At 39.3% G+C, this 27146-nt stretch overlaps 4 protein-coding genes across 7 annotated transcripts; 2 read left to right on the top strand and 2 right to left on the bottom strand.

The window, feature by feature from the left end:
- Positions 1-450: 450 nt before the first annotated feature.
- cbx5 (chromobox homolog 5 (HP1 alpha homolog, Drosophila)) lies at positions 451-9254 on the bottom strand. Of its 2 annotated transcripts, none has more exons than XM_088439860.1 (5): positions 9122-9254; positions 6950-7134; positions 4070-4292; positions 3814-3914; positions 451-1293 (listed from the first exon to the last, which is right to left on the bottom strand). In XM_088439860.1, exons 2-5 carry the CDS (start codon positions 7078-7080, stop codon positions 1152-1154), a joined length of 597 nt encoding a protein of 198 aa, XP_088295986.1. In that variant the 5' UTR covers positions 7081-7134; positions 9122-9254; the 3' UTR covers positions 451-1151. The 2 variants fall into 2 exon arrangements, with proteins under 2 accessions (XP_088295986.1, XP_088295979.1); XM_088439853.1 differs by lacking the exon at positions 9122-9254 and adding an exon at positions 7695-8200.
- LOC148428007 (heterogeneous nuclear ribonucleoprotein A1-like) lies at positions 8300-12221 on the top strand. 3 transcript variants are annotated; one of them, XR_015868496.1, is made up of 12 exons: positions 8300-8462; positions 8947-9063; positions 9156-9302; positions 9391-9601; positions 9689-9778; positions 9845-9922; positions 9991-10038; positions 10127-10228; positions 10297-10410; positions 10782-10847; positions 11957-12014; positions 12112-12221. XR_015868496.1 is itself a non-coding variant. In XM_088439831.1 (11 exons), exons 1-10 carry the CDS (start codon positions 8451-8453, stop codon positions 10832-10834), a joined length of 972 nt encoding a protein of 323 aa, XP_088295957.1. In that variant the 5' UTR covers positions 8300-8450; the 3' UTR covers positions 10835-10847; positions 11013-11364. The 3 variants fall into 3 exon arrangements, 1 of the variants encoding a protein (XP_088295957.1); XR_015868495.1 differs by having other exon boundaries at positions 11957-12039; XM_088439831.1 differs by lacking the exons at positions 11957-12014; positions 12112-12221 and adding an exon at positions 11013-11364.
- Positions 11177-17867, bottom strand: nfe2 (nuclear factor, erythroid 2). Its single transcript, XM_088439821.1, has 4 exons — positions 17711-17867; positions 16569-16647; positions 16364-16495; positions 11177-13565 (listed from the first exon to the last, which is right to left on the bottom strand). Exons 2-4 carry the CDS (start codon positions 16614-16616, stop codon positions 12306-12308), a joined length of 1440 nt encoding a protein of 479 aa, XP_088295947.1. The 5' UTR covers positions 16617-16647; positions 17711-17867; the 3' UTR covers positions 11177-12305.
- A 5689-nt stretch (positions 17868-23556) lies between these two features.
- On the top strand, positions 23557-26614 carry copz1 (COPI coat complex subunit zeta 1). Its single transcript, XM_088408800.1, has 9 exons — positions 23557-23669; positions 24069-24137; positions 24227-24308; positions 24396-24487; positions 24677-24732; positions 24833-24910; positions 24974-25025; positions 25119-25157; positions 26130-26614. Exons 1-9 carry the CDS (start codon positions 23652-23654, stop codon positions 26175-26177), a joined length of 534 nt encoding a protein of 177 aa, XP_088264926.1. The 5' UTR covers positions 23557-23651; the 3' UTR covers positions 26178-26614.
- Positions 26615-27146: the final 532 nt, after the last annotated feature.

Raw genomic sequence — 27146 nt, 5'->3', positions numbered from 1 at the left:
ACTCATTGGTTAAAATTATTGACGCATTGGACTGAAATTATATCGGCACGTTTTACAATTGTTTATATTATATGGAAACCAAAAAGGCCGTCATTATAACAGATGAACGTCGACAGTTTAAGAACAAGCGTTTTATGGGACCAGACGGCAGGCATACAGTTCTCATTTCAGCCAGAACGCAACGCAGAAGAAAAGTTATGCCCAACAGTGACACCTGCTGGTGATACAAGACATTTCCTCCCGAAAAAAATACATTTTGTAGTTACAAACCTGTTACATTGAATTTGCATTTTATTCAACTGTTCGAACGGAATGTTGCAAAATCCCTTGTATTTTATATTTTCAGCATAAATTCACTTCCTTGCACTGCAATTGTAAAAGTTAAAAAAAAAAACTACTCCTGAACGCATCTTAAAAATGTTTGCAATTAAAAGTAAAATCCAACAGCAATTTCAACATCGAAACAATTTATTAAAGTTCACCATACTTTGTTGTAACATCACAAAATGAACGACTCTCTTTGTTAAGAGTCTGCAATGTTGAACAAAAAAACGTATAAAGACTGTCACACCATAACTACAGTATTGAAGGCTTCGTTGCTAAGTAAAATAAAGCTCAGTAAAAACATATTTGGCCCTAAAAACTAATATGGAACACATGACACCCACTTAAAACCGTCACTCATCTTGGTAAACACTTTATTTGTAAAACACCGAAGAATGTTTGCTAATGAAATGTATCCTTGCAGCAGGAATACACCCGATCGGGTAACATTCTAAAGTGTCCAGCAAAAATGACTAATCAACCCATTAAAATGTCCATGAATTCATACTAATATTTAGAAATGAAAACTGCAGACTTGCCATCAGAAAGGCCTTGAGTCAAGAAACTGAGCAGTTGGACATTTTCGGCCACAAGATGGCAGACCACAATCGCTGGTGACAGAGGCTGCAGCTTCTCATTAGATAAAACGTGTGTGACAAAAAGATTGGTCTTAGAGAGCAGTGGGTCTTGGCTGACGGTCTGTGTCCACTGTATTAGCGTCTTTCTTGGACAATGTACAGAATATGGGATGCGGTTTGGGGGTAAAAATGTCTGACTCAAGGTTGTCCCTGTTGGAGAAGTTTTCCTTTCCTTTGGAGGTGAGCAACTCACGCGCTGACTGCGTCCTTCTCCTTCTTGTCGCTGTCTTCGTGCCAGGTGAGGCGCTCCTCGTAGAAGGCGATAACGATCTGCGGGCACTTGAGATTGGCGTCCTTTGCGAGCACAAGATCCGCCTCATCCGAATCTTTCCTGTTGGCGTGTAAAAAAGTTTAGCAAGAACTGGAAGTTGGTACTGCCCATCTCAACGTCTCATTCATCTAAGAAGCACAAATGTGAGCCCGAGTGGTAGTTTGTCTTCACGTGTGATAGGGCTGCCACCGACACAACGTTGTCCACGGCGTCGATTATGTAAACTAGTCCGCGTGATTTCCATTGCTATGAAATATTGTAAATTGTCCTTTGCTTCTCATTTCAATCCCAGCGTGTGTTTTCTTATATCCGGAGGTTTCAACAGGAAGTGTATCAGTGGGGAGTGTTTTCCCGCCGTTGCCTCATTTTTTCACGAAGGAAACTCCTCCCCAGAAGAAGAATCGGATGTGCTTGGCAGGGAAGTTAAAGCGTTGATCTGGCAACATGGCAGCGGCACGTGTACAACTCGAGTTTGCAAAGTGACGTTCCGGCTCCTTTCGAGTCTCTTTGTGCAGAACGGCTCGGCTTTTCCATCATAAAGCGTTTGGTGTACTTTTTGACATTGGACTGCAAATTTACAATCATTTCACCAGCGATCTTCACCTCATCCCTGAGCTATGGACCTGATGTTTTGCGGTCTACCGGGCCGACCGCAAGTGCATGCGACTCCATGACTCCACATGTACTTAAACTTGATTATAGTACTGGACTGCTACCTATCTGCAAATAGGTTCTTCTTTGTTGTAATCGAAATCTGTGAATGTTCTACAGTGCAAATTCAGGATTTATGGTTATCCTTGGTCATGTTGAAGCTAAAAAGTAGCATTTTTACTCATTAAAAAAATTATGGCCAAACATTGCGCAATAAAAAGGACAAAATTAGGACAACTCAATTTTCGATTTGGGGGTCTCCGATTCAATTCAGAATTTGATTCAAAATCATTCAATTCACGCAAAAATGATCTCTGCTTCAATCTGTTGATGTGCAAAGAATAAACAAACTTTCAGTCTGCTTTGGAAGGGAGAATAAAAAAGGAAAAGTGCCTTTTTTGTTTTTTTAACCAAGTCTTGATTCGTTATTCCCCCCAAAATAAGACATGGACAACTGCTACTTTTTGAAATTAGCTTTAAGTTTTTTACCTTTTACATTACAAAATAAGATGAAACAAAAATTTTTTAAAATGTTGCCCAAGTGAAAATGATTAATATTTCTCAGTGCATTTATAAAGAACAAGAGATGAAAATAAACCTTTTCAAGTGAGCGTCTAAACTTTATGTGCAAATCATTCAACGTGAGCTAGTTTGTTCATCTCTGAGCCTGTCGGGAGAAATGTCATTCACAATTGTAACATATTACTATTTTGTATGTTTGCGAGTAGGCATGAGACCATGTCCGAATCTGACGTTATGATAACCTTGAACAAAAATATCAGCGTTCTCAAATGACTGCTCTAAAATGTATAAATTCTAAATCTTTTGGGAATCAGACATTTTTGTAGATTATATAAACAGTTTTGTTTATAGTACAAATGCACAAAAATATTTTGAAAGATGACTGATTTGAAATTACCTGCCATCGAATGGCAGTAGTCCAGTAGTTTATTTCAAATCAATCTTTCAACTATTATGTGTATTGATAAATAGCACAATGTGGATCCTGTCATTTTATGTCAATGAGAGTCTTGTTTTCGAAAGCCAAAAAACTCCCCGACAGCCGACTTTCAATGTTTGGACGGTGGGGAAAGTTCAATAGGTTTGCCTTCTTGACTCACACTTTAGCTCGATACGCCGCTAACGTCTCGAACGACATCAACTATCTATCGAACGAGATCAAAAACGCTGCGTGATAGTAGCTAAAGCATAGCTGCGGTAATTTACAGTGGCAACTCAAGCAGACAAACCGGGACAAGAACGTGAAAACGTGATTGGCGAAGACCAGCAAAGAGTAGAAGTCACATCGAGAGCAGGCTCCCACTGCTGGTTGAAATTGCCTTGTGTGAACCAAGTGTTTCACAGCTTCCCTCCAAAAAACGTTGCGTCCAGAGGACGCACGTTGATTTGAAAGTGTGCTTCCCATGGCAAAAATGATGCGTTACTGACGCGGGCTAAATGGAGCGCACTACATATATATTTCAAAATGTATGGCTTCGCTTGGTTCCTCTGCACCTCAGTTAGGGTTAGGGTTAGGTCAGTGTCGAATCTTACTCATCGGCCCCAGGGTTTAATCTTTGTTCTGACAATCTTGCGTGAAGGTTAGATACTCTGTGTTTTTGCCAGTTGCCTTAGATTTACAATCTTGAGCCAGCGCTCCAAAAACAGCCACGTTCGGTTCATTTTATACTCTAAATTGTACGTAGTTGATGATCTGTATGTACCCTTACATTTATAAATCATCCCAAAATGGTGACTTCTATGAGTTGTGTAAAATAACTTCAAATGTATCAAACACAGCGACTTCAAAGTGACCTGAAAATGCTATTCTATTATTCAAAAAAGGTGTAGTGTTCAAATAGAGCAAGTGCATGAATAATATGGGTTGGTAAAAGCTGTACTGAAATAAGCATGCAAAAAAATACGTACCACTTCATTAAAAACATCAAATCGCCACAGGAGTCTGTTGCTCCAATGATTTTTTCTGGCTCAAGACCCTTCTCGAAGCCACGGGCCACAAGGATTTCGTCCTGAGAAGAAACGCAAACACTACATATGGAGAGAAAACTGGATTTTGGGGTGTGACTATACAGCTTGTTAAGAAAGGAAAAATAGTTCCCAATAAATCATACAGTACAAGACCTGTGCAAGCAGAAGCAATGGAGGATGATAAGGCAGGTATTACCTCCTTTTTCTTTTTAGGTTTGCTTCCACCCTCATCGTCGTCATCATCTGAGCTCCTTTTCTTTGAGCCGCTGGAGTCTTTCACACGTCCTGACGGGGCTGCGCTGGTCTTGCTGGGTGCAGTACTTGGGGTAGTGCTCCCACTTTTTTTGTAAGTCTTCATAAATTCTGAAATGAGCTCTGGGCAGTCGAGGTTCTTCTCTGGTTCCCATGTGTTGTGCTTGCTGAGAACAAATCACAATATGGGTCAACAGGGCCACTAAGTACTGTACATCATTTAAAAATATATGTATATTATATGCATGAGTTTTCTTTAAAAAAAAAAACCACCTTTGTGTTCCAAGGACCCTTGATAGGAGAAATTTCCACACGATCACGTTCAAAACAATTGCCTTTCATGTAACAACATGTAGTAGAACATGCCCACTTTTGAGGGGAAAAAGGCACAACATTTATCTTTCTTATGAGGAAAAAAAGCAATACTTGTATAGCGAATGAATGAGGGGTTGTTTTTTTTTTTTTATCATATGAATAGAACAACTATTGAAATAAAAATAATACAACAACACTAACAAAAAATTACACACATTACAAATATCGTAACTGCCAAAAAATAAGACGCCCCCGTGTATAAGATGCCTCAATTTTGGTGTCAACGTCTGGTGTTTTCTATGTGACCATGTATAAGACGCACCTACCCTTTGGCAACAATGTAAAAACTATAGCAAAATAGAATAAATCGCATCTTTTGTAAACTCTATATCTTCTTTTGTTCATAACCGTAAGTTAGAAATTTGTTGCGTTTAATTGTTTCAGATCTCATGCAGGAAGCGGTCAGTGAACTCGCCGGTGTAACTGAATGAACTCAAAGCAGTTTTTTCCCTTATCATTGCGACGCGAGTTTGTTTTAAGATAAATACCCGAAGTTGGGCATCATCCATGTTTCACCAAGTTTATGATTGTCTTTATATTCCAAAAGATTGCAATTAATAAACAAGTCCGGCGAAAGGAATACCTTCCCATGTTCGCTTACCAGTGCATTCTTAATTGAATCAGCCGGAGACATCATGACTTTCAAATGATCCTCTCAGTTTTAGTACCATTCCTGTGCATGAACAAGGATGGACTCGGACCGTGGTTCAGTCTGGTCACTTTAATTGAAAATAATGCCGTAACAACCTCAGCAGGCACCTGATGTCCGCCCTCAAACTCGTCCCGTTATGGTAAATATCGGAAGTAAGAATAGGGCCGATGTAAAAATGCACATCTGTGCGTCAAAACGCCGCTTATGTGGCTGACAGATCAGTCCTCCTTGAATGGCGTCGAATTAAAAAAAAAAAAAAAAAATCTAATTTTTAAGTTACTTTTTATAGGACGCACACATATGTTGGTCATCATTTTTTGGAAGAAAAAAGCGCTTGTTCAAAAAACTGAAAATGACTCTCTCGGGAATAATGAGCACATCTGAAAAAAAATTCGAACAAAATGAGCCTAAATACAAGGTTAAAATCATTGGTACTTACAAATGTGCATGATCTTCTGATAACGTGATTGATTGTTACTCCGGCGACTGTGGTTGACTGAAACTGCTATTTTGTAGCGGCTTAATTGCAAATGTTACGTGGGCAGGCAGGCAAGGCTGAGCAAGATCCACTTGAATTTTTTCTATCCACTTCATCACCTGGGTGCTTCTATTTTATAGTCTTGCCTTCTTTTGTTGATGAGTGATTTCATAAATTTTGTCACAGCTTGCAGCTGCTCATACGTCACGACCCTCGAAGATATAATCACCAAGGCCTTCTAACATTGCCCGAGGAAGGTACCGCAATTCCCCAAATACAGGACGCATTCGAGGAAGATTGATCTGCCATCCACATAAGCAGAGTTTTGACGCACACATGTGCATTTTTAATATTGGCCCTAATCTTACTTTCAATAATTACCATTACATGGGACAAGCTTGAGGGCAGATGTCAGGTGGGCCGTGGCCCAGGACCAGTCCGCAAACCAGTGATTGGGTACAACTGATTTAGAGACAGTCCTTCACCTTAAAAAAAAAAAAAAAAAAAAAAAACACTAAGAATTTCATTCTAGTAACATAACATATTTTTAGATTTCTGTGATCCCTCAAAAAAGCAGTATGTTTATGTTAAAGATTGCAAACATTTGCTTTAAAAGAATTATCAACAGGGTGTCGATGCCCATGTTCAAATCCACCTCACTCCGGCCTTTCTGTGTGGAGTTTCTATGTTCTCCCCAAGCCCGCGTGTGTTCTCTTCAGGCACATACTAAATTGTCCTTAGGTGAGTGAATGGTTGTTCATCTCTGTGTGCCCTGCAATCGGCTGGCAACCAGTTCAGGGTCTTTCCCACCTAGTGCCCAAAGCCATTTGGGACAGACACCACCAGCGAGCCCGCGCCGCTTGTGAATACAAGCGGCTCTTAAAAAATGGATGGATGGATTTATCAACAGTTTAGCAGAATTTTATCTCCATATTTTTGTGAAGTATTTTCTGTGCTCTTGAGTAAAACCAATGTTTTATTTTATTTTATTTTTTTTACAAGGATGGAAATTCATCATTTATCTTGTTAAATTCAATTATTTGGAAAACAAAATGTTTTTTTTTAACCGAGTAGTGAATTATGTATCGCATCAGTGCTTTTGACTGACCCATAGTTATGTATGTACTTGTGTACTGTGTATATATATATATATATATATATATATATATATATATATATATATATATATATATATATATATATATATATATATATATATATATATTTTTTTTTTTTTTTTTTTTTTATTTTTATTAAACACACACACACACACACTTTTTTTGGGGGGGGGCAGTATTTGAACACGCAACAAAACTTACTCTGAATATCCTTTCCACTTGAGGAAGAACTCGACTCTGCCTTTTGCCACCCTCCTGTCCAGGACTTTCTCCACCACGTACTCTTCTTCATCTGATGATGATGAGTCGTCTTCACGAGACTTTTTGCCCATTGCAAAGTTGGTTAGCAGAGAACTCTACAAGACGTTTCGGTGAAGTCGCACTTTCTGAAAATACAAATTCAATTTGAGATGCTTACAAATAAAATGGGCCTTGAATAGTTCGGGTTCCCACAAAGACGGAGACTTTCTTGATCACACAACAGAAATAAAAAAAAAAACACTAGTTCCAGTAACAAGCAGTAATCTACAACACTGTGTAAAAAAAAAAAACGAGCACTAGCAAAACAAGCCATGTGAAAATGAACCTGAAAACACATTGTACTAAAAAAAAATGCATCAAGTTGGGGGGAAAATATAGGCTAACTGCTCAGGGATAGCATTGCGATCATAACAATTATGTGCATCCGTTTTCTAGGGAAATAAAATGTGAGGCTCAAGTTAAAACGGCAATAACGATCAATATCCTGCACTGCCATCCCCAAGACACAAAACAAAATTGATACCATGCTGATTGAAGCTAGCTTACTAATCAATGGGTAACAGCAAGGTAAACGTGCTAACGCGGGTAGACTCTTCGCTTGGGCTCAGCTAACAACGAAGCAGCGCATAAACATCGCGCTACTTACAGCCGTGCTCTCCGGTGGGATGCTGACGCGTTTGCTTACCTTGTAAACGCGTTGACCATCCGTGGCGAGCGACTACAAGGTGATGAGACGCTTGTTTTGGGAGTACGGCTGAAGCTAACTTAGCATACAGCACTAGATCACATAAAGGTACTGTGCGCTTGCTTGCCCCAGTGCGTGAAAAGCGCGCCTTAATGCTGACAATGAAAGTATCCGCCCCTCACTCAGCTTGTGACCTATATTCACCGACAGCTATTAGTCTTTTCAAACATTGCTCCCCATTCGCACCATCGGGCAAATCTTGAATGATTAATGCATGAAAAAAATAAAAATAAAAACGAACATGCATATGTATCGTTACAGTGAGTATTGTGGATACCGCGAATAAGAAGTACAATAACGGCTTGAATGACGTTTAGTGCATCAAAAACGAAATGCGGTTGACTAATTTAATTGACAAAGATATATGTATACGCACTAACGCCATTTGAAATTAAAACTGTATGTTTTATAATACTGATGCCTAAAGTACTCGACACACATCTTGTCTGGCGGACGCGTACACGCCTACCTCTTGGAGCGATTGGAGGTCATTGTGAATGACAGAATATTGTCCAATGACTACGCTTGTTTGAGTGTCGTCATACCTTAGCGGGAATCACTAACCAATCGCCGAGCCGAAGAGGTGGATCGGTTACTATTTATTCTACTGTTGGGAGGCAATCTTAGCTTGCCTGACGCAGTTCGCCTTCTTCAGTGAAATATAAGTGCGCCGGTTTGAATTGTTCTGCAAGCAAGATGTCCAAAGACGTGAGTATTTTTCCGGCGTCGCATTAAAAGCTAGAACTGTACCCCACGGGTTACGTGTTTTTCTTCGTGTTTGCTCATTTCAAATACGCGAACCGCAGAGCCGCCATTTTATAAGAGCCCAAGCCTCGTGGCCTATTGTTGTTAAGATTTAGAAATGACTGTACTATCCCGATGTTGGGGGTTATATCTCTTTTGTCGCAACTAAAGCATCCAATACTCTGCACCATGTAATGTTGCGAGTGCGATTTCGGCAGCAACTATTGGGCATCGATAAGTCAAGCTACTGTGGCGTAATGGCGGCGGTGTCGCCCTCCCCCACCCAGAACTCGATTGCAACACGGGACCTTCGCTGTTTATTCCGAGATTGAATGCGCTTCTTCGGCTAGAAAAGCAGAGGCTGAATGATATTCTCTGGATGCGTATTGTACAACGCTAAGGTCATGCGAGATGCTGACTCCCATGGCTTGCTTTTCCTATTATGTAGATTCCTCGCGAACCGGAGCAGCTCCGCAAGCTATTCATCGGAGGATTGAGTTTCGAGACAACCGATGACAGCTTGCGAGCCCATTTTGAACAATGGGGTAGTCTTACCGATTGCGTGGTAAGTGAATTCGTTGTCACTAAATTGCGCGTGTTATTTTTCGTGTGATTATTTTTACCTCGTGTTTTTAAATATCTCTTCTTCCGGCTCAGGTCATGAGAGATTCCAGTAACCGGAGGTCCAGGGGTTTTGGCTTTGTCACCTACTCGTCAGTACAGGAGGTTGATGCTGCTATGGCAGCCCGTCCCCATAAGGTGGACGGAAGGGTGGTTGAGCCCAAGCGGGCTGTGTCCAGAGAGGTAAAAAGTGTTTTGTAACCATGTTTGTGATTTTTGATGTGGTCGGATGGGGGAAGGGTTTGTGTTTATTTGAGGTTCCCAATTGCAGGACTCCAATCGACCAGGCGCTCATGTAACCGTCAAGAAAATATTTGTTGGGGGTATTAAGGAGGACACAGAGGACCAACACATGCGCGACTATTTCGAGCAATTTGGCAAGATTGAGGCCATTGAAATCATGGAGGATCGTAACACTGGAAGGAAAAGGGGTTTTGCGTTTGTGACTTTTGATGACCATGACGCAGTCGATAGGATTGTCAGTAAGTGCGATGTTCTGCAGCTTGGAGTAACTGGTAAAAAATGCTGCGCCCTTACCCTGCATGTATTTTTTTTTCTCTTCTCTGCAGTTCAGAAATATCACACCATTAACAGCCACAATTGCGAAGTTAGAAAGGCCCTTCCACGACAAGAAATGCAGTCTTCTGGAATGAGAGGAGGTAGTTGCTGCTTCTATAGGTAATATTATGTGCATGACCTCCCTTCCTAACATAAGTCTTTTACAGGATATTCAGGTGGACGGAGTGGTGGTGGTGGAGGTGGAGGTGGAAGACCCTATGACTACGACAGAGGTTTTAATCAAGGTGAGCATAGTGTACACCACTGCAGATGTAGAGTGCTGGTCGTTATTAACCTGGCATTATCGCTCCAGGCGGCAGGGGAAGATATGGAGACAGCCATTACAACGGCAACGACTGTGGTAAATATGTTGTGTGTGTGTGTGTGTGACAGATTTAGACTAAATCACTTTTTTGGGACTTCTGTACTGAATTGTACTTGTTTCTTAGGTTATGGAAGTGGATATAACAATGGAGGGAGCCGTGGTTATAACCAGGGCTACAACCAGGGAGGAGGCTATGGTGGAAATAACTATGACAGCAATGGTTATGGTAAATTCTGTCTCTTGCGGAATCTTGACACGTTTGATTGTAAAATAATAATGTAATGTGTATTGCAGGCAGCTCTGGTGGCGGCGGCAGCTACAACAACATGGGTCACTATGATTCCCAGTCGTCTAACTTTGGGCCAATGAAGAGCAGCTATGGCGGCGGTGGTGGTGGCAGGAACTACGGTGAGTGGTTGGTCAACTGACTTTTTTGAATGTTGCAGTGCCTATTTAAGTGTGTGTGTGTGTTTTTTTTTTTTTTTTTTTTTCAGATCACTGCATTTATAACCATTAGTGATTGTAATACTACCCCCCCCCCCCTCCATCTGACACTTGGATAATAAACACACCTCCAAGTCATATTGACCTGTAATATTGTTGTTCCTTAGAAGTTAACATACTGATTAAAACCAAATTTGGATTTCATACTTTCTGTAGTGTTTAACATGCTCCGGTTCAATGTAGCCCATGGATTAGAAAGTTTATTGTGCCATGTTGAGACTTAATACACATAAATGGTGGTGTGTCTTCCCCCCCCCCCCCCCCCCCCCCCCCAGGTGGATATGGTGGAGGCTCAAACAGTGGCTATGGACGTCATGGGCGGTTTTGAGAGGATAGACGTGGTGAGTATTTCATACCAAGGCCACCAACTTTACAGTCTTTGTAGTAACAGGGATCCGTAGTTCCGTGCTCATACCCTATTGAAGAAAAAAAGAAAAAAATCACTGGATCTCAGGTCGTATGAAGTCAGCGCACGGTTAACAATTTTGTTCCGTATTGTTCAACAGGGCTGAGTACTTAGGAGAGGAAGTGACAGCAAGAGGAGAGGAAGTGACAGGGCAGCTGCAGGGGTACCTCCTATATCTGCTCAGCCAAACATGTGGCAGGTTACTGCTGCTGCAAGAGACATATATTAGATTTAAAAAAAAAAAAAAAAAAAAATCATGGAGGGTCTTCAATTAAGCGTTTTTGTGTTTTTATTTTTTATTTGTTCTTTCTTTTAATTTTTTTTTTACCTGTTCCTGGAAAGCAACCATTCCAATGAGGGTTTTATGTAGATATTTTGTCCTTAATCTCTGGTTTTATTTGTAACTGCATCAAAGTTGAGCTGAAATAAACAAACTTCAGTCTTTTTGCAAACTTTTCTTAGCCTCCTTTAGTTTTGGGACAAGGGACGGTGTAAAACTTGCTGCAAACTGTATAGTTGGGGCGAGATACATCATTGCGGTGTGAGCAAACCTGAATGAATGAGCTTTCACAATGTAGGTCTCTACTGGTTGAGGGATGACTGGTGCTGTGCAAAAAGGTTGTCCGCAGAGGGTACAAAGTCTACCCAAGAGTGCTACACAGATCATCTGGGTGATGCTAGCTTACATGCAGTCTTTGAGGCTAGCCATGGAAGCCAGCTGAGGGAGAGAAGTAGCAATCATCGCCAGGATCATTGAAGCAGGGGAGAGTGAGAACAGAATCCTGAGGCTAGCAAGGCAGCAGCTACCAAAGCCATATATGCTTCTTGTAGGTAAGACCAGACTTCTCAACTACTGACAGTACACCTTGCTTTATCATGTAGCTGTGGTAGTCAGATGTGTGGCACTGTAATGACTAAACTGTTCTCACAAACGTTGGTAAATGGGCATCCTAATTACATTGTCTCAATATTTGCATGCTGGGAATCATTTTTGAATGTGCATTGAGGATTGTTTTTCTTTTTCTCCCCCATTTCTAATTTCAGGCATCATGCAAGTGCGCGTAGTGGACCGCCCTCATATAACTGGCAATGGCTAATTAAGGTAGTCATGCTCTTGCACACAGAAGGTTAGACTTTTTGCATACGCTTGTTCTGTTTTGAAGTCTGCATGCTTCATGCTCTGACTGTTTGTCTTGCAGGATGCTGAAGAATGACAGACAAAGTTTTTAATGAATTACTTTATTTTTTTACTGCTTTTTTATAACATGTTTTCTTTAAAAAAAAATAAACTTTATTTTCTTAAAAGGAAGTTGTGTTTTACTTGTAGAGCATGGAAAGCGCCAAAGGTGGCAACTTAACGTAATATTTGCATATCGATACAACATACCAAATGTTAGCATTCTTTATTGTGCATCAGCGTATGAGGCACTAAGTATGTTTGACCGTCCGCCATCTGTTGTAAATAGTACTCGTCTGTCGAATAAGGTTGCCCGGTTTCATCTCTCAGGTGAGCAAAGACCTCCTTATAGAGTTCAGTGAGGTGACACTTGATGAATGTCAAGCTCCGCTGGAATTCTAATCTCTGCTGTACCAGGCTGTTTTTCTGAGCCTGCAGCTGACCCAGCTCTCTTTCAAGAGTGATTATGCTGTCCAGCTTGCGCTTGCGGCAGTTTTGGGCAGCCACTTTGTTCTTGCCCCTTCGCCTGATGTCCTTAATCAGTGTCAGTTGGGCATCAGTCAGGGTGTACTGCGTCAGGAGCTCGTTGAAGTCATCCACCGGCAGATTGATGATCTTTTCCATTGGGAAGGGAATCTTCAACGCCACGGCCCGCCTCTCATCCCTGCTCGCCGTGGTCTGTACGCTTCCCTCAGCTTTTGAATTCAAGGCGAGTTGCCAGCTCCCTCTGCTGGCTACCTCAGGGTTGTAAAGTTCACTGGAGGGCTTGTATTTCGCTACTCGCAGATTTATTGCGTTGTAACACGAATGGCTCGAGTGCTGTTGATATGTGAAATAAGATGGTTGTGCGTCAGTGCAAAGATAAGAGTCCGGCTGGTTATAGTTTGTCTGGTAATTGTGTGCTCTTCTGTTGTGGTCGGCGACGCTTTCTGGTTCGCCATCACTGAATGTAACCGGTATGTCCACACCCCTGTAACCTGCTAAACCAGCGGCAGAGTTTTCTGGTGAGGCCAAAGGTGGGCTGGAGCCCAGAGAGAGGCCGGAGTCAGACTCTAGATCATCAGCTCCACGAGTAAATGAGTTTTGCCTTAGTGCTGTCCATCTCATATTCAGACCTGAACCCTGAGGAAGACTGCTGTTGGCCCTTATGTTACCTTGACTGGTACTCGATGAGCTGATCTGTTCCGCGAGGGCCTCAAGAGAGTGGTGGGGATGTGATGAGACAGACACATTTCTCTGTTTGAGGTATGGTGCAGATTGCTCATAGGATGGCACTACGCCGGTGCTTGGACGATGACAGACAGTGGTTACTTCAGAGTAACCTCCATCATACGCATCCGTCGTGCCCATGTCGAACACAGCAGGAACAGGCACGGTCTGGCGGTTGTCAGTCCCGTATGTGCCCATAGAAACCATTGTCCCATTGTTTTGGTATTGTGTTGTTTCAAAGGAGCTTTCAGTCGATGTCTCCAGGCCCTGCAACATCAATAAGGCCAGGTGAGTTGGTAGAGGTTTTTTAAGATAGGCAAAGTTGCAAATAAAGTAAAATGATATTAACAGCAGCTTTTTCCAGGTTCTAGTCATGTGAGTTTTGTAAGCCGAACCATTATTAGATTTTACCAGGTGGATTTTGTTTTTATTGTATTTACAATATTTTGCTTTTAGGGTGTTTTCCAGAGAGCATTTGGACTCTTGGGGCCGCACAGAACATATTGTACAGAAACGTTGACTTGACAAACCTTTCAAATATTTCACCCACTCCGTTGTGTACCACCAACATTGTGTAATTTTCTGTGTCCTCTATTGTCAGTTTGGTCTATCACTTCTATGTAGCTAGCTGCCTATCCACACTCTCCATCCTTGTGTTGCATAGCAGCACAAGCTGCTACATTCTACATTCTAAACCTTTACATTTATTTGATGGCACAATCAATTGTACTACAAAATAAAAAGAAAATACCTATAAAATATGCAATGATGCTTGATGCGAATGCTGTTTAAAGGTGTGTGAGAGAGTGTATTGAGTGTTCTGCATAGCTGTGGCATAATTTGCCAACCCAAACAATATTAACTAAAAATGCTTGTTTTTTACCCCCGGGTTTTTAAAAGTTAAAGACAACATGCAAATTTCGCAATTCAGTCAGAAACTTGAAGTCAAATCAGCATTTCGCGGGCCACGTAAAATGATGAGTTTGGGCCAAATCGAAATGTGGATTTACTAAATTGCCACCAAACACATGATTTCATCAGTACTATGCATAGGGTTAACAGTCTTTTTCCATTAGTCCTAAAACCAAGTAAAATAACAGTAGATACAGCCACAGTAATTGATAATATATTTACAAATAAAATAGATTATGAAATACTAAGTGGACTTATTATAAATGATATGTGATTACCTGCCTACCTTTGCACTTATTAAAAAATGATTTTGACAAAAGTAAAATGAAAACAATGTACATTAGAAAAAAGGCATAGAACACCATGTGACTTACAGATGGAACTGGGAAAATAAAATTGGTCAGAGGTATGTACAAATGTAGACCCCAATCTTGCTTACCAATTATTATTGTAATTTTATAACTTCACTGTATGATAAACACTGTCCATTAATAAGAGTGAGCAGACTACATGCTATCTTAAGTAAGCCATGGATGACACAGGGCGTTAAGGATGTATGTAAAAAAAAAAAAAAAAAAAAAAAAAAACTGTTATACAAACGTTTCTTGAATTTAAGAACAAAATATGCCGGGCTTAAAAATAAGTATAAAAAAAAAATTAATATAAGAACAAGCAAGAGACAATACTATCAGGTACCATTGGAGCAAAACAGAAGTGTGTCCCAAAAATTCTTGAGAAGGTATTGTTTACAGATGACTTTATCTTGCTCTGGAGAAAATCTCAAACAGCATATGAAGAGCATAGAAAAAGATGTAATTAATGATTTAATACAATAAATAAAAAATATAAAAAATGGTTTGATACTAATAAACTATAATCGAATTTAAGCAAAACAAAGTATTTAATTTTTGGAACCAGATAAAATTAAACATCAAGTCAACATTACTGTTGATTCAATTGAAATGGAGAGAGTTAAAAGTAAATGCCACATGTCTTGGAGTAATAATTGATGAAAAGTTATGCTGGAAATCACATATAGATCATATTATGAGAAAAATATCTAAAATTATAAGTATCCTATATGAAACAAAGGATCTTCTAAAGAAGCAATCAACACATAACGTTACTGCCATAGCTGACATATTGTTGGACGTTATGGATTAATTCCTATAAAGCATCCAGACAATTTTTATATTCCAAAAAAAGCCATACAAATGATTAATTGCTCAAATTATGTGAAGCCACCAAACCAGATTTTTTATCAAGTTCAAACTTCTTCAAACCTCTGATGGAGCTTAAGTTAAAACATCTCCATTGATCTTTAAAGTATACAATTATCAATTTTGCCATGGTGTCCAAAAGCTGCTCAAAATTAGGAAGAATTGTTATGCGCTAAGAGGCGAAGGTGTTTTCATAAAAAAAAGACAAGAACAAACATAAAGCAAATGTGTATTTCAGGAGGGGATTTATCTATGGAATAAATATGCGAAAGGATCGAAAAGGCAAGAAACGCTTACTACTTAAAAAAAAAAAGTTAAAAAAAAAATACAAAGCTACAAAAATACCAACAATTGTAAACCTGAGAAATTGTTCAAAATTTTCATGCTTGATTCTTCATTTCTATCAGGAATAGATATTTCTTTCATTTGTATTTTTGGGGTTATATCCTATAGTTATAATTCACCTGTCTCGGGGTTCAAGTAACAACCAATTACAGCTCACTTGTTTTCTGAGTTTAGTCATTTGTATTTAGTGATCGGTCGCCAGCAAAATTGAGATGTGCTTTTCTTGCTGAGCACAAAGATACCTGCCCGCAAAAACAGGCACTAATATCTCCAACTTTTTGCGAGTGCATGTGATCGCATAGTATCCTATTTACAATAATGCAAATGAATTTCCTGTCAGAATGAATAATGACTATTAAGTGTGAAAAAGGGATGATAGCAAAGGGGTTAAAAGTCAAACGTTTTGGAGGAAAAGCATGCAAGATGAGGGAGTCATTCTGGAATGTTATTTTTCTCATTTCACACCCAAAGAAAGCTCAGATTCCCAGTAAATGTTCTTCCACAAGAAAATAGTATGCACAAGCAAATGCCGCATTCCAAAAATACATTTCAATAAAAAACCGCCTTTGAAAATTAAAACACAGTTACCTGCAGCTCTGTTATGGCCATTAGTTCTTGCCAGGCTGCGTCCATGTCTGAGCGTTGAGCCCCATTTGCTCTACCGGGGAAGTAATTCACAGGCACTTCCCCACACACCCTGCTTGAGGAGCAGGCTAATACCTTGAAATAGAGCAATAACCATAGTAAATGCAGTACAGTGCCGTGCTGTTAAGTCAGTCTTTGTCGTGCCTACCTCACAGGTTCCCCTTGGTTGGAGCACGTAGTTGGCTGTCGAACACATTTAGGACACACTCTTGTTGCAGTCCTTCAACCTAAATGGATTCAGTTATCATCAGTAAATAACCAATTGTCATCAACTAATCTGCCTCTACATAAACCATACTTGGGCATAAATAAACACATGTAAAAAAAAACAAAAACACAGGATCTCTGCAAAGTCAGCAGTCAAATGTCTTAACTACAATTTATTATATATTATTTAAGGTCAATGCATGAGAAATTCTGTCAGTTTTTTTCAGTGAATTTTTTTTATGATCACATAACAGTTGACTCCTCCCATCAGCTGTGCCAACCAGTGATAAGACAATCTGCAGGAAAACAGCATATTCTGCAAGACTGGTCAAGGTCTGATGGAAGAGCGGCTACCATTTTTTTGGACCACTGGTGCGCTAATAACTATAATCCAAATGTTAAGTAGGGAGAGGTTGGTAGGTTTTTTTTTTTTTTTTTGCAACTTGATGGATAATACTGTCACTGTATGTTTGATTAGTAGACTAACAACTTGCCAAAACTGCATGAGCACTGAAAGAGTGCTGTGCTATTTAATTACATGTTGGTAGTGTATTTAAATTGGATTTTGCTTTAAATGATCAGTTACCATGATAGATCGTGATTGTTCATCAACTGTCGAGTCTTATTCTAGTTTCTAATTTGTTGATGACGCAGGTGAATACTTAGGGATTTCTGCAACATATAAAATTGGGTACAGTTTACGAAATTAACTTTGAATGTATCATAGACCACGTGTCTAGCGATGAATAAAATGAGCAATATGAATTTTACAATGATTATCATTATTATTAATAGGCTACTTTTTAATTGACATGAGAAAATGTCACGCTCTCTAACGCTTGACAAAAAAGTGCCCGAAAGCTATACTGACATAAACGTAAACTCAAAAATGCATTGAAATGACTTTGACGTCACTTATTTGTGCAAAAATGACAAGCAATAAAAGTGAACATGAGTTATATATACAAACAGTCCGCTCCTCTCATCACATGCTATATGCCATGGACGAGTCGTGTCACATTTAGTTCAGCGATGACTTTGACAGTCAGCCAACAGAGAGTGTGTCGAATGTGAATTACATACCTGAGCAACATTCTGTATATGTATGTCTTCGCCCAGTGAACATGTCAGATGATGAGCACCATCCTGCTCTGGACTCTTTGACCCAGACTTCTCGAAGCGATCTTTTCTATCTCAACGGTCTTGCTCTCTTTGCTCCGTGACACACTGTGTCGCTAGCAAAAGTGGGATGGCTCTGAGCACTCAAAGGCAATATTCCTCTGAAGTAGTTCTTGCATCTTCAATAGCATGCTTGCACCCCAACCTCCAAATTTCCCCTTTGCCCACATGACGAACCACAAACCAACAGTCTGGCATGATCCATGTCAATGATTCAGTCACTCTGCTGCTTTACAAATCCCCTCAAAATATGCACACAATTAAGATCCTACTGGCGATGACAACAAAACAACGACAAAAACAAACGTGATGGAAGAAGTGTGTTCTTTCAAAACCTCCCAAACTAAAGTTGTGTGAGGTGGAACACCTGCACGCAGATGAAGACTTCTTTGAACAGGGGTGGGATTGAGACTTAGTTGAGTACAAATGGAATGCACACCCTGAAACAGGTAAGAAAGACCACATTGTTCCTTCACCTGGCGAGAAAGCATCAAGGGAGAGGGAGAGAGAGCAGACGGGAGAGAATGGAGGAGCAGGACTTACAGTACATGCTGTATAGAAAATGGATGATGTCGTTGATTTCTTAAAAAATGTGGATATAAAAACACTGCACACTCCTGTTAAAATGCCATTTTTGTTACAAAAATAGGATGGGACACATTATTTTGAAATTTTACAAATGACAAAAGAGCCATCAGTCACCATCAGTCTGTGGTAGCAGAAAATCCTCAGGCATCTGCAACAGAAATGACATAAATGACAGGAAGAGCCTGCTCAAGCATTTAATTTAGGGTTAAAAAAAAAAGGCCCGTAACATTGTGACAACTGTGTGCTGACAACAATCAAACTCATGTTTATATGTGGTTGATTCAATTTCAATGCTGTTTTAAGAGGGTGTCCCCACTTGTGCAACCACGTTTACTTGGTTTATTTTAGTTCACCTTTTATTTTACACACTTTTACCCCAACAGCATATATTCAGTAACAGTAAATCCAAGCAGAAAACAGGAAATGCTCGATGTCCCGATCACCGTTTTTTTTACCCCGTCTGAGTCCGAGTCACCTAATTTTGAGAATCTGTCGACCTAAATCCTTTAAATTAAATGTGTGCGTGTATGTGTGTGTGTGCGCGCGCCTTTAGTTTTGCTATATGTTTAGGACTGAATCCCTGGGTTTACTGTCTTATTGTACTTGTGAGGACCATTTTGGTGGACCCCAATAAGTTCAGCTCTGTTTTTGAGGGTCAAAACTTGCTTTTAGAGTATGACCACCCTTGGCTGCTTTCTGCTGAACTTATTGTTCCATGACGCTAGCTTCACATTAGCTCCCAGTGACAGCGACCAAGACGTTCTTCCACTGAATGAGTATACTTCCACTGTTTCTAGCTGTGTTATGATGTTGCGTGTTTATAAAACACATTTCTGTTTTCTTTTTATGATATCTGTGTACTTTGGTTTATATTGTTGTTTTCTTGACTATACAAATTAAATATGGTAATACCATAATAATAATGATAATAATAAAATACATTTGTCTCGAAGCTCCGTTGTTTTCCCTCTGATTCCAACCAGCTGAAAATGTCGTGATAGGCCATGATCGAACGTGATCGGGATCAGGACATCTCTCGAAAATGATGAATATGTCCTGTAATATTAAATTACATATGGAAATCTTTTCTCAGATTTTCTGATTTCTTCATGGTGCTTGTTAATGGTCTCTTGTGACAAATGCAGTCAGTAAATACTGTACATGAAAGCATGACACTATCATATTGGCAACATATATTTTGAAAGATAAACATGTATAAACATGCAAGATCACTTAGCTTAATGCAAAAAAAAAACAAAAAACCACAGTGCTAGACATGTTCCATCAGCTTTTGCTCAGAAAACATTACAATTTAGGGCTAAGACTGCCCAAAGTAACTGAGTTTGCCACGGAAATGTACATTTTTAGATGGTGTATTCAGAAAAAAAATGAAGACACTCGTTTTTCTTCTAAAGCCTTACTGTACAATGTAGGCGGCTGACAGTCAAGAAAGGTGAACGTCTACCAGAAATGAAGGAAGGGACTTCCCGAGTACTTCCAGCAAGGACTTCCCAGCTTTCCTAGCAGCAAGCCCCTGACTCAACCACCACCGCCACAAGCCGCCAACATAACCATATTATTACTGCAACCACAGCGCTTTTGGATATGGACACAGTTCCCAGATCATCGACCACGGTCTTTCTTTTTGTTTGTTTGCTTTAATTATTTTTTGCATCTTTAATTTCCTGTTTTGCTGTCAACTTCTTTTTTCTTTACATTGTGGTCCGATGCTGACAACAAATAGACATGTTCTCAATGGGGTTTCTTTTGTGGAAAAAAAAGTTCAAATTTATTGACTAAAAACACGTAGCTGATTATTTGAGTAGGTATGTGTGAAATGGATGATGTTACCTTAAAAGGATTCTTTTTGTTTTGTTTCTGAGAATATCTGTCATGTATGGTTTTCACACATCAAAACTCCAATAGCAGCAGATGAGGAACTGTTCACCAAATGTCACAACGGAGTATGCGTATATTTCAATGTGTTTTGATCAAGATAAAGATTTGCAACAACTTTTGGATTTCGTAATTGTTTTCTGAAAGTTAGATGATCTTATCTAGAAATACAGACAGGAATTCTTGTTTTGTACTGTTTGCATGCAATTGAACTGAACTGAAACATGCAATTTAGGTTTTACATTTAGGTTTTCAGGTTGGATTTAAAAGGGTTTACAAAAAAAATGCACTTACTTTTGGTAATTAAAGACATTTTATGCAAAGAAGATAATTTCTCAGAATTTGGACGACTGACATAATTGTAAATACCCATCGACACAAAGTACAGGATACAGTGTCAGTCTGTAATGCATGATCCAATCAGTCGAGATGAAAGTCCTTTTTTGTCAAATCATCACAATAGCAGCCATATTATGCTCATGCCTTAATAATACCTCTACCATATGTGACAGCTTTTGGAATTTAAACCCTCTTCATTGTTTTTATTCGCCACCGTCTTCATACTTTTCTTCTTCCATCACTCTTATATACATTGAAGTTGGTTCCATCTCAATCAGGGATATTTTTTCAACACAGGTAACAGAAAACAGGAAGTTGGAAAAGGGTAATTCATGTGGAATGTTTGCGTGCAGAAATGAAGAAAGAAGGCAGGGAAAGGAGGATGTGGGCTACCGGAAGTTCTGCTTAAAACTGATAAAATGAACACTTCATTTGAAGGAAAGGAACTAACCAACTCCTGTGGTCAAGCTGGCATACAGTACGGAGAGAAAGGTTAACTTTCTTTCTATACTTAATATTCTTCGGCAACAAACATCGCAGACATGATAAATATACAACTAATCATAAATCATTTCTAAATACTTTATTGTATCAAAACTGAAAGACAGTGCCTCATTGTTTAATAATATTCCGGTTTTATTAGTCATGCATTCAAAGGGGGTTAACCTTTTCAGCAGCTCTTACATTTACATCACATGCTGGATACATCCATCCATCCATTTTCTATAGCCGCTTATCTTCACTAGGGTAGCTGGTTTGCTGGTGCCTATCCCAGCTGACTTCAGGCAGTAGACGGGGGACACCTTGACCCACGCATACCCAATCAGGGTGCCATGCATGTTTTTGGAGTGTGGGGGGAAGCTGGAGTGCCACACAGGAAGGCCGGAGCAGGGTGGATTTGAACTTCGGTCCCTGAACTGTGAGGCGGACGTGCTAACCACTGCTAGACTGAGCCAGCACATACAGAAGTTTCATACTGTACAATAGTTCAACATCCATCCATTCATTCATTATCCTCACGAGGATTGTGGGTGTGCTGGAGTCTATAAGAGGTATCTCAGGGCAATAGGCAGTGTACTGGCTGAACTGGTTGCCAAATGCAGAGCACACAAAGATGATCAACCGCTCACACTCACAAACACACCTGAAGGCAATTTATAGTATCCAATACAGCATACTTACCCTGCATATTTTTGGAATGTGATAGGAAACTAGAACACCCGGAGAAACCCCACGCAGGCAAAGGAAGAATATGCAAGCTCCAAGGAGGAAAGCGGGAGCTGCAAACGAAAACCTGCACCTCTGCCCTGTGAGATGAATGTGCTATCCAGTTGACTACTGTGGCCTCCAGTTCAATATTAATGTTATTTTCATCCTAGCTCAAACATCAACATTACATTGTTCAGGCAGAACATAGGATTTTTATCAGTAAAACTAAATTTGGAATCCATGGTTCAACTATATAAATATTGTGCACAATCATGGTTGCCCACAGAGTTATTTTGTTTCATATACTTTTGTCTTGTCTACAAAAAAAACAATGCTGTTGCCTTTGCCACGATACACAGTTATGTTTTTTTTTCTTTACTCTGAACTGAAAATATAGAGTCAGGCCAAACTGTGATGTCATTTCTAGGCTGAGATAGAGGGAAAACCCCATTGGCCTGGTTTTCCCAATGCTTCCCAGAAGTGGGAGGTAGGGTAATTGGAGTTGGTTGAACGTAGGAGGGTATTGGGGTGAAAAAATAGATGAGCACAGGGAGACCAAAGTCACCAAAGGGCAAACTTTCCACCCAAAATGTCCCTGTCCTCTTTAGAAATGAAAAACATGACATTGATGTACCTTTGTCTTAGTATCATTGTATTGTTTGGAACATTTTAGTTTGACTATTTTTGCACTCGTACAGAATTGGTATGATTCTCACACAAAGGCTGAGGTTGCACTGTCGATTTTCACAATTTTATCTCACTCACTTCTTTTGTTTTCTGGGTTAGTGAAATAGTGAATGTAATTGCAACCCAGAGGTTGTGGGTTCAATCCACGGCGATTGTGACCATTTTAAAACATTCGTAACAAGATGCTGGCCCCTCAGTTGCCCTGATGTTGTGTAATCACAAGGTAGATGAGTAGTCAGTGTAAAGTTTCCTGAAAGCTAACATCCCTGAAGTCCTGTCTTATCTGTGTCTTAGCCTGTTTGTGTGTTTTAAGCATTTTCGTGTTTGTATTTGCACTTTTATTTTACTGTACCGACTTTGGTTGACTATGGTCTTTTTAAATGTTATTTATTAAAAAAAAAAAAAAAAAAAAAAAAAACTACTGTTCCCAGTAGTGATCTCATCTCAGTTTTCTCTCAAATTTTGGTATGTTTAGTTGAGCACAAAACAACATTTCTGTTCCATAAATTGAATTAGACAGGTTAATTGTACTTTGTCATCTAGAGGAAAACCAAATAATTGTTCTTTTAATTATTTATTTATGGTTATTCGTCATGTTTTATTTGCGTATGCAAATGTTCTTGATATATTATATAATTTTATATTAGTCAATATATTTCTGTAGTTTTACCTGTGGTTTCTGAATTATTTAAACACACATGGCAAGCGCATTTAGCGATTATTAACGTTGCTTTGCAACTTTTAAAAATAACTTCATTTCATAAATTCAACTTTTTAACATCAAATGAACTGCTCTGCAACTTGGCAGTCAGGCTGAGTGTTTTCATGAATGATTGACAGCGGAGAAAGCGTGCGCGTTGCTGTAAGTTTCCAAACAATTTAAAAATGAAATCGGTACTAGTTACTTGGTGCTTTTAGAAAGAAAAAGTGGCTGAATTATAATTATTTAACTATAAGCAAGAGTGCCAAATAAAAAAGATTGCTCGCGTGTTCAACCAGCTCCGCCGGTATGACTTCCTAGTTCAGGCTGCACCAGCCAATAGAAAAGAGCCTCATTTACCGAAACGTATCACGTGGGCTGCGGCTAGTCCACAACTGTACACTGGTTTTGCTAACAAGAAACAAGATGGATACTCCGATATTGGTAATTTTGCTTCTCGTCTTTATTTGATACCGTAGCTGCGTCAAAGAAGCTTTCCGTTTCCTACGACGGCTTGTTGTATCGTTCCCATCACAGTGACGCGTTTATTTGTTAGCTTCGCCGAAAGCTAACTGGAACATACCGTAGCCACTCGCTAGCTTCGAGTTTAGCTCGGAATTCGTGGGTTGCGGTGATGTGGAAGTTTCACGCATTTGACTATTGTCAGTACCCAAAGCAATGAGCTACAACCAACTGTTTGGGCTATTTTCAATTGCAATTTTTCATTGTGTGTTGTCACGGAGATACGATCATTTGTTCATGTCTAACTGAGTAGAAGAAACACAAACAGCTGGCGTTTATAATATCACATTTATTGTTTGTAACGATGCGTTGTTTGAACAGGAACCATCTTTGTACACCGTGAAGGCAATTCTCATTCTGGACAATGATGGAGACAGACTTTATGCCAAGGTACGGTGGAATATATGTCGTTTATTTTGTGAGAAAATAGCAGGTCTATTGCTTGAGCAATAAATACACTCAATTACTATTACTTTCAGTATTACGATGACACATACCCCACAGTGAAGGAACAGAAAGCTTTTGAGAAGAACATATTCAACAAAACACATAGGACAGACAGTAAGAAATTCCATTTCATAAAAAGGAAATCTCATTTTGCCTCTTGACATTATATTCAAATTGTATGTTTACTATGTGTGTCACAAGGTGAGATAGCATTACTGGAAGGCCTTACTGTTGTCTACAAGAGCAACATTGACCTCTTCTTTTATGTGATTGGAAGTTCACATGAAAATGAGGTAAGCTTAAACTTGTTTGTCACATCTGAACTTTTACCATTTGGAAATACATTTTGTATATGGAACAAAATAACATCAGTACAGACGTATTATTCTTGCTTATTCACTTAAAAGCAACTTTCATTTTAAAATTTATTTAAAGTACAGTTTCCTGAAATTAGATTTTTTTTTTACTTATTATTTTAACAGCTTATGCTCATGGCTGTTCTGAACTGTCTTTTTGACTCACTCAGTCAGATGTTGAGGTATGCCTTTGAACATTTTTACCACAACGTGGCAGTTTCTATTAACTTGTCAGGGAAAAAAAACAAACAAAAAACATCTTTTCTTTCTCCTAAAATTTAGGAAAAATGTTGAGCGTAGAGCTTTATTGGACAACATGGAGGGGCTCTTCCTTGCTGTGGATGAAATTGTTGATGGAGGGTAAGTTAACAGAGCGTTTTGATCAGGCTTTTATTTATGGCTTGTGCTTGCTACCTTCTGCAGTGTAATCCTTGAGAGTGACCCTCAGCAAGTTGTTCATCGTGTGGCCCTAAGAGTAAGACCGTCGACCTAATCTCGGTTTATTCAGACGAATTGTGTGAGATTTGTGTGATCCTAAATAAAAAAAATAAAACAAATGTTCTTTTAGGGGGATGATGTGCCTTTGACCGAACAGACTGTCACTCAGGTTGGTAATACATCAGTCATACTTACATGAACCTTCTGACAAATCAATTCGGATTAATGTTTGGAATTAGATCATTATTAATGTCTTCCACATCTGAGTTTGTTCACATGAAATTTGCTAAAGATAGGGCTGCAGCTTTGAATACTTTGCTATTTGGACACTACTGAAAATGATTGAATAAACAAGTATTACACTAAAAATAACAGTTATACATTTTTGCTTGGTTAAAGAAAAAAATAATAAAGAAGAGAAAATACATCCTACTCAAAGGCAAGTCTTTTTTTTAATCTGTCTTCTGATTAAATATTGTGTTTGTGTTATGTGAGTTAAGCAGCAAAGTCAACCATTTTTATCCATCTCGGGGAGGCCATTTTGACGAATGTGATTGGTTGTTACTTGAGCCCTTAGCAACTGTGATGTCATGAGATGTGATGTCAACTGCAAGTGCCAAAATGACTTTTCCCTGAGTTGGATAAAAACAGGTGGAATTTTCCACTCCATACAAATGCCACAAATGCAATATTAATCAGAATGCTCTGTTCGGACTAATGTGGGGCCTTATATACGCCCCTCCCCCCAATTAAATTTATTTCATTATTTCATTTTATGACAGAAAAAAAAAACAATGAAACTTTCTCCAATCTGGAATTAAATGGAGCAGCATAAAAACAAAGTCTGATTGAAAACAAAGTCTGATTTTCTCGCTCTGTCACTGTTTATGTGTAGAACATATTTTCAAGTAATTTTGGTGAGGGGTTGACTTCCCATTTAAGCTGCGCCAGGTTGCGGTCCCACATAAAGTCTGTAACTATCATAGAAAGTGGATCAACATACAAAATGTTGGTTCATATCTGAAGTCACACCCACAATTCATACAAAGCCTAAAGGCATTTAGGATTAAGGTGTATAAAAGTAGATTATCATTATTGTCTTGTATGTTTGCACTACTAAGAAACAAGGTTTCCTTCCCAGGTCCTTCAGTCTGCCAAAGACCAGATCAAGTGGTCACTGCTACGGTAATCACAGCAGAAGCGCCTCTGCACAGCTCAGTCTTCATGGCACTGATCCACATTCTCCTTTTCCTCTTATACAATCACTGATGTGAGCTTGCAAATCCCATCACATCTCACCCGACTGCTCTTCACTTAAAAAAAAAAAAAAAAAATCATTTCTGTACAGCTGTGTACCTGTGTGAAGTATAACAAGTTTAAATAAGGTAGACATTCCTCTAACCAGGTTTGTATTTTTCCCATGATTGAAACCAGCACATCTCTCCACTTTCCCTAATTATTCTCATCATAGCTGGTGACAACATTCCAAGCTTGCCATTTTCTTCTTCTTATTATTATTATCGGAGCATAACGTACTGTAATGTCATCACTTGTTGCAGATTGTCATTTAATTAGCCTTCTGTAATTATCAAACAATTTGAATAAAACTTTATTGATGGAATGACAGATTTTTTGTCACACTGTGTAGTTGTCATGATCTTGACTTTATATATCTATATAGATAGATGGACGGACGGATGGATGGCTTTTAACCAGAACAAGGTTTTGTCCTTCATGTTTGATAAAAGCGATGGCGCCATCTGCTGTTATTTTCACTTCAGTGCAACAGTTGCATTTAAACGGAAACGACTGATACTTGAGAGTGCTGGAGCGGCGAAATGCAACTCCCTCCTTCATGCTGCCATGATCAGATTGGTTTCCGGTGTGTGTTCTCATGTGTGTGCGATGTTTTATTGAGTCTTAATTGATTCATTCCTCCTCTTCCGCCACCATGCGTCATAAATCCTATGCATCTATGAATGCCTCCCCACCTTCACACTCTATTTTCATACACTCATTTGAATGCAAATGAAGGACAGTCAGCGGAGTGAAATGGATTAAGAATGAGCACTACATCATATGAATATTATAGGGGACAATGATTATATGCATTCTTTTCACACACAATGTAAATTGTGCTGGTGTTTCTTACCATCTT

The sequence above is a fragment of the Hippichthys cyanospilos genome, chromosome 2, assembly GCF_059441005.1.
Source record: "Hippichthys cyanospilos isolate Australia breed blue-spotted pipefish chromosome 2, RoL_Hcya_1.0, whole genome shotgun sequence".
Classification (NCBI taxonomy): domain Eukaryota; kingdom Metazoa; phylum Chordata; class Actinopteri; order Syngnathiformes; family Syngnathidae; genus Hippichthys; species Hippichthys cyanospilos.
The sequence above is the reverse complement of the archived record's forward strand: the minus strand, read 5'-3'. Positions and strand labels throughout refer to the sequence as shown.